The 6,518-nt window shown below is 40.5% G+C and overlaps 1 protein-coding gene across 2 annotated transcripts; it reads left to right on the forward strand.

Moving 5' to 3' along the window:
* Window positions 1-746: 746 nt before the first annotated feature.
* Window positions 747-6,271, forward strand: adcyap1a (adenylate cyclase activating polypeptide 1a). Of its 2 annotated transcripts, XM_008298366.1 has the most exons (7): window positions 747-927; window positions 1,162-1,266; window positions 1,825-1,959; window positions 2,600-2,704; window positions 3,554-3,688; window positions 4,234-4,354; window positions 5,765-6,271. In XM_008298366.1, the coding sequence occupies exons 2-7, from the start codon at window positions 1,169-1,171 to the stop codon at window positions 5,771-5,773; spliced, it is 603 nt and encodes a 200-aa protein (XP_008296588.1). In that variant the 5' UTR covers window positions 747-927; window positions 1,162-1,168; the 3' UTR covers window positions 5,774-6,271. The 2 variants fall into 2 exon arrangements, with proteins under 2 accessions (XP_008296588.1, XP_008296590.1); XM_008298368.1 differs by lacking the exon at window positions 2,600-2,704.
* Window positions 6,272-6,518: the final 247 nt, after the last annotated feature.

Consider the following 6,518-nt stretch of genomic DNA (forward strand, 5'->3'; position numbering starts at 1 on the left):
ATATGCTTATACTATAAGTCAAATGCCTCAGAGGTATGTCTTGGTGCCTAAATTAGAAGGGAGGATAAGTTGACAGCTCCACAGGACAGTAGATGATGTTAATACATATCTATATTTCTACAATATGCCAATATGGCAGCTGTATTAATGCATAAAACAAAACAACTATAAGATTAAAATTATGAGCAAGAATGTAAAAGTTCAGACAGTCTGGAGGCTTTAACCAGCTCAGGTGTAACTTTAATATCTGGCTGCGTAACTCATCTCTCAAACTTTTTTTCTAGAACAAACCCTGTCAGTCTCGACGCAGATCTCAGCTCTGGACCCCCTTCCTCCTCCCTCCTCCTCCTCCTCCTCCCACCGACTTCAGATGGATCCGACCACGTGATCCTATTTATAGCGTGACGTCAAATATTGACATTAATTCGCTGTTTAATTAATGATAATGTTTGAATTCAAGACCCATTCCTTTTTTTTTTTTTATGACTTGGCTCGGGGTCTTTCATTGACGCGGAAGAAGGATGCGCTCCAATGGGACAGGGGGCCGATGACGCAGCCGCCCACCTCCCCTCTCCCTCCCCTCACCTACGTGACAAGTGAAAAAGGCATGCCTTTCGCATTCATGGATAAAAAACCCACTGGAGTTAAGTTGCACAGGACGCAGGGAAAGTTTTTCCGCAGACAAATGTACGGCGCTCTCCATTCGCTCCAGGACCGAGTACATGTAGAAATCCCCGAGAAGTGAGCTGCGGGAGGGCTGCACACCCGGAACGAGCACAAGGACACTGAAGAGGCGCTTCACTGAGGGAATAGAGGAAGGGGGAGAGAGTGAGAGAGAGAGAGAGCGAGAGAGAGACTGAGGTAGAGATCCTATCTCACTCTCCCAGTTGAGATCTTCAGCGGATCGCGTCCAGCATCTCGCAACTGGTAAGAGAAGGCACTTTTCGGGGATTTTTACGCAGCGTAAAAGTGGGGAGAGTTTCTGGAATGTCAGGTGTGTCTGTCTGTTTGCTTTTAGAAAACTCTCAGGTGTGGTGTGAAAGTATTCGAATATCACGGAGAATCCACCTCATTGCATCCAAGAACTGTTCTTCTGAGTAGATTTCGATTGTGCGCCTTGTCTCTTGATTCACTTGATGTCATTTTTTTTTTCTTTTGCAGCAAGACAATGTCTAGTAAAGCGACTTTAGCATTACTCATCTATGGAATCATAATGCATTACAGCGTCAACTGCTCACCTGTGGGGCTTAGCTTTCCCAGTGTTAGGTATGTACACTCTTTTCTGTCTTTAAGTTTCACTTTCCAGGTGCTGATGTCTGATTTTTACGCACGGAGAGGAGAGCTTTTACATGACTGTAGTGAGCAGCAGCAGCAGCAGCAGGCTAACGAGCATATCTGCTTTACAGTTAGTTATGTCTGAGGGCATAAGAGCCTATTGGATTAGTGGCTCTGACAGCCAATCCATAGGGCTGAGAAACATTCACCAGGGAGCGGCAGTAATGCAATTTAGGCTGCTGGGGCAGTGAATTACAGTGTCTCAACCTGTCCTGCAGCCATCAATCGAGCATTTTAAATGATTAGATAATTAATAGGAAACGATTTGGTCACAGAAGTAATGTTTAAAGCTCAGATTTTTCAAAAATGGTTGGAAACAAGTAATATTTCTGGATAGATAGAAGTAGAGAAGAGCTTTTTATGCGCTTTTACGCATAGAAGTCTTCTCTCTCTTTCAGCCTGATTTTTAAAAAAAAATGTGAATAATATTTAAATGTGGCACAGGATGTAAAACAGACTGTAAAAATGTGTCTATTTTTTCACATTCAGACTTGACAGTGAGGTTTATGATGAGGATGGGAACTCCTTCCCGTCCCTGGATTATGATAGAGACCAAATGGATGTGAGAAGCGCTCCGTCTGTCGCGGACGATGTCTACACTTTGTACTATCCTCCGGAGAAAAGGTGACTATCAGCACCGTTTTACGCAAACTTTTTTTTTTTGGTTTTGTTTTTCTCTCCCCTCCTCTTTGACGTTGGAGACATCCACATCTCATTACTGTAGTCCTATTTCTGTCTATGTATGTTGTTACGTTTTGTGTGAATCAACGTATCGTCGAAATTGTGTAACTCCAAACAAGTTTTATTTTTAAACTGTTATTTTTGGATTTTGTTTTGTTTTGTCCAAATTAGTCTTGTCTTTTTTATTTAATAACGCAATCCCTAGGGAAACGTAGTCGATTAAATCACGAGGAATTAAATAAACCAGCAACATCTAGCTGCAAGGGAGCGCCTTTCGAGTTTTGAAATCTTTTTTCTTCTTCTCTATTTTCAGCAAAAAATGAAACAAAGCAGAATATCCTGCGATGATGCTGCAAGAAAACACTTTTTAAATAGAACGCAAGCAAAATATCCTCATAATTACTTGCACAGTCTTTAGTTTATTTCAGAAAAAATGACCAAAAAATGAGTTTAAGGCCTAATTTTAGTTTCATAATGGAGATATCAGATGGAATTTTTGTTTTTGCAGTGTAGCTCACTTGACATTGTTGCCTCTTGCGCTGGGTGTGTGGTGATTTTACTGTGTGGCTATCTATCATCCCAGAACGGAAAGGCATGCAGACGGCATGTTTAATAAAGCCTACAGGAAAGCGCTGGGTCAGTTATCAGCAAGGAAATACCTTCATTCTCTGATGGCAAAACGTGTAGGGTAAGAACATCTTCTTGGTTGTCCCCTCTTGTTTTTTCTTTTTCATTTATTGTACTTAATGTTTTTTCTGTCCTCTGTGCGTTTTGGTTTTCTTTTGACTGATCCTTTTAAAAGCCCATAATTCACGCTGTTCTACGTACTGTATGTGTCTGTGCGCCCCATTATCTCCCAGCATGCCGCTCAATCTGGCGCCTCTGAATCAGTCTTTATTAATGCTATAAAGTCGTCGGGGGAGAGCACAAACGGGCACTTGATTGATTTGGGAAGTGTCATTTTCTGCGCTCGCTGCAGTGTGAGGCGCAGAGGGAAGAATTACCCCGCACAGGTTTAAATTTATTTCCATATGAATAATTTATAGGCCCCTAGTCCCAGTGGTTCCCGATGGAAGGAGGAGGAGGTTGCACTTGCTTTGGCTTTATGAGCAGCATCTTAGCGCAAAAATGTGTGCCAAATTACGCACGGGAGGGTTAAAAGTTAAGCACAGAGAGATTATGAACAGGTCTCCAAATTATAAACCTCTCATGCAAAATGACACTGCTGCACTTCCCTGCTGCCTTTTTTTCCTACTAAATCTTGCTCCATAATGAGGACATATATTGGGGTTTCTGGTATTGTTTCTACACAGCAGCTCTCCAGGCTGCATTGCTCTGCACAAAATGGGGATCATCCAATAATTCTTTTTTTTTTGCCTTTAAGATGGAGGCACAGAGATCTTCCTTCAAGTGTCCATGCAGGCTCTTCACCTCAGCACCACAGGCTGCACATACAGTGGGGAGGGGGAGGGCTGGTGTAGACTGCACATGTACCAGTGTGATGGTAGTGAGATCTGTCTCTTGTCTCTCCTCACAGCGGTGGGAAAACACTGGACGACAGCTCAGAGCCCCTCTCCAAGCGACACTCAGACGGGATCTTCACAGACAGCTACAGCCGCTACCGAAAGCAAATGGCAGTCAAGAAATACCTGGCAGCAGTCCTGGGGAAAAGGTATAGACAGAGAATTAGAAACAAAGGACGGCGGCTGGCATATTTGTAGCATCCTCCTCTCTACCCCTCCTGAAAAAAAGAAAAAAAAAAAAAACACAAAAAACTTAAGTGTGTGCAGCCCCCAGATGAAGTCATTTTGAGATCTGACCAATCAGTGGATCGCTTTTGTGTTCTTAAACATGTATTTATGTATGAAGTAAGCCATTAAAATGAATATTTTGATAATAATATTGTTTTTTATTTTGTACTTAAAGCACTTGAGGACGCACATATCTACTTTGTGGACCAATTTTTGTTCATTTGAGAGAAAAAAAAAAGAAAATAGCCTCTATTTATGTAATCATTGGTTTACTTTTTTTAGACTTATTTATTGAGGAGGACACAATTGTTTGACATGATGATATGCTCCAACAGCCCTGTCTTTTAAACATTTAGTGAAGAGATATGAATGTGAGGAAAATAAATAGTTTAAAAGACAATCAATGTATTGAATGCTGCTTTTTGTAAAGTGACATTAAGAGTTTAGTTGTCTTTATTCACAACAGCCTTGAAGACATAGGTATTCATCATATCCTACAAGACATAGACTTTGATGCCCTCCCGGACGGGGATGAGTTTGAGGCTTTTTTGGGAGACTGGCTGAAACAGTTTTCTCCCGAATTTCCGGTGAGTTTCAGGCTCTTTCCTGAGGCCGTGTCCTCGCAGGGGGGCTTCTCATGTCCGACCTTTTTCTTCTCACCTTCAACTCTTGTGATCCAAACACTCAAACCCCAACTTCTTCTTCTTCTTCTTCCACCTCATTTGTGCTCCTGTCTCTCTCGAAGTCTCACAGATTTGAACCTTTAGCTCCACCTGTATAACATACAGGCTGAATGTGGGGGAGGATAATATGTTTACATATCATTAGATATTAGATCATTAGATAGTAGAGCTTTGTTAAACCAGACGTGAGCTGTCTCGGTTGGCTTTAAAACAATTCAAAATGCCAGCTTTTAAGCTGGGATTCTAGTCAAAACGACAAAATCTGAGATGAGGACCAGAGTACTTCTGAGGTTTTTCTTGCCCTTTTTTCTTCTGCAGTGTTTACAAAGTGAGCTTACACCTTTGACTCATGTAAAAGTGCCAATCTTGTGTTTCTATCAACTGGATTCTGTGTTTGGAAACCTCTTATTCTGCTGAAGGTTTTCTCACGTCTCTCTCCGCCCATATAATAAGTATCACTAACATCTCGAGCACCATCAGGCAACATTTAAGAAAAAAAAAAAGAAGAAAAAAAAAAGAAATGATACTTGTTACATGGTGATTTATCCATCAGTTTGTTCTTTGTGAGAGACATTCGAGGCAGTTTGAACTCTTGTGTTTGAACCTTCTGGGTCTATTGTGCTTCCCTTTTCTGTCATGTGAACCAATGTACAAACTACAGTAGATTGCATGATTAAAGTAATTGCACTAAGCCACCGCATCTGTGCAGACGACTCCAACTAGATGGTTTTGCTTGCTCTCTGACTACTACAAACATACATTTTCTGTCATCTCTGGATGTTGTTTTGTGCCCTTGTTCTCCTCACCTACATTTCTCCTTTGGAGAATCACTCTGAATGTACTTTACTGCTGACGAGAATTTCTCAGTCTAATGTCATGATTTAAGGGTTCTGTTAGTCAGAAAAGTCGAGGGTTTTTTTTGTAAAGTAACTGTTATGTATGAAGAAAATGCTGTGGACGATTAAAGTGGTTATTTTTTAATTATCTTTATCTGCAGTTTGGCACAAAAGCTGCCATGATTGATTACATTTAAAGAGGAAAGTTGAGATGTAAGAACACAGTTAGAGAGATGCCAAATGAGAGACGGTGAGCCAAATCACAATAAACACTCTGATTTTGAAAAGTGAGATCAGTCCACATTTAGATAACCTACATGGTCAAACCCAAAACACACTGGTTCCCCAGTCTGCACACATTTATGAGGACAGAATACCGATTTTGAGGAGCTGAGGATTTTAGTTTTCACACAGCAGGAACATTCTTCAGTCTGTGTTTACTGTATCAATCTTTCTTTAATTTTGCATTCCCCTCTAGGCTTTGTGACGCAGGAAGCAGTTTGCGGCTGTGGTGCCTTGCATCGACTTTAAAATCGCCATGAATCACAGATGGCTATTTAGTGGCCCTACAATGCTGCACATCATCAGCTTACATTTCACCCTTTTGTTGTTGTTTTTGTGTTGCACAGATGTTTGATAGGACCTTTAGCGTCATCCAGCTTAGACGTCAAGCGTTCTTGCTTGCACTGCTTTCTTTGGCATTTTGTTTTTAGAGCACTAGACGTAGATTTTTCTTTCATTTTATTGTGAAAATAGAGGGTGAGGAGCAGTTTCCTGCTCTCCATGAAACATTATATGTATGATAATGAAAGCGCCAATAGCCTTACTCAAAATGAAATAATCTTCAAAGATATATATATATTTACTGTGTGGAAAGTGAATATTAGATTACTACTTCAAATGGCGATCTGCAAAGGGTCAGGTCAATAAATGTTTAAAAAAATAACGTGTTGTAAGATTTGTATGAATAAATTTTTGTAAACAACAAAAAAATTTCGTCTAATCTTTGAAGCCAATATCACCATCAGCCTTTTTATTTGAGGGGACTAGCGATGAAAACCGAAATCACTGCATTCTTTTAATGGAAACAGACCCTGTTTAGACAGTTTTAATGGGATGTTATAGTACATAAGAGGCAGATAAAATAAGAGAAATTCAGCTTGTGCACATCAGAGAGGGGAACAATACTGAAACATTATTGAATAAACTGCACATAGTCAGATAAGACAACA

This window comes from Stegastes partitus, unplaced genomic scaffold (assembly GCF_000690725.1).
Source record: "Stegastes partitus isolate 25-593 unplaced genomic scaffold, Stegastes_partitus-1.0.2 Scaffold1309, whole genome shotgun sequence".
In the NCBI taxonomy this organism is placed as follows: Eukaryota; Metazoa; Chordata; class Actinopteri; family Pomacentridae; genus Stegastes; species Stegastes partitus.

Coding starts and splice junctions, on each gene's coding strand:
- adcyap1a (XM_008298366.1), top strand. CDS start 1,169: ATGTCTAGTAAAGCGACTTTAGCATTACTCATCTATGGAATCATAATG. Junction 1,960..2,599: donor TACTATCCTCCGGAGAAAAG/GTGACTATCAGC, acceptor CTATCATCCCAG/AACGGAAAGGCATGCAGACG. Junction 2,705..3,553: donor CTGATGGCAAAACGTGTAGG/GTAAGAACATCT, acceptor CTCTCCTCACAG/CGGTGGGAAAACACTGGACG.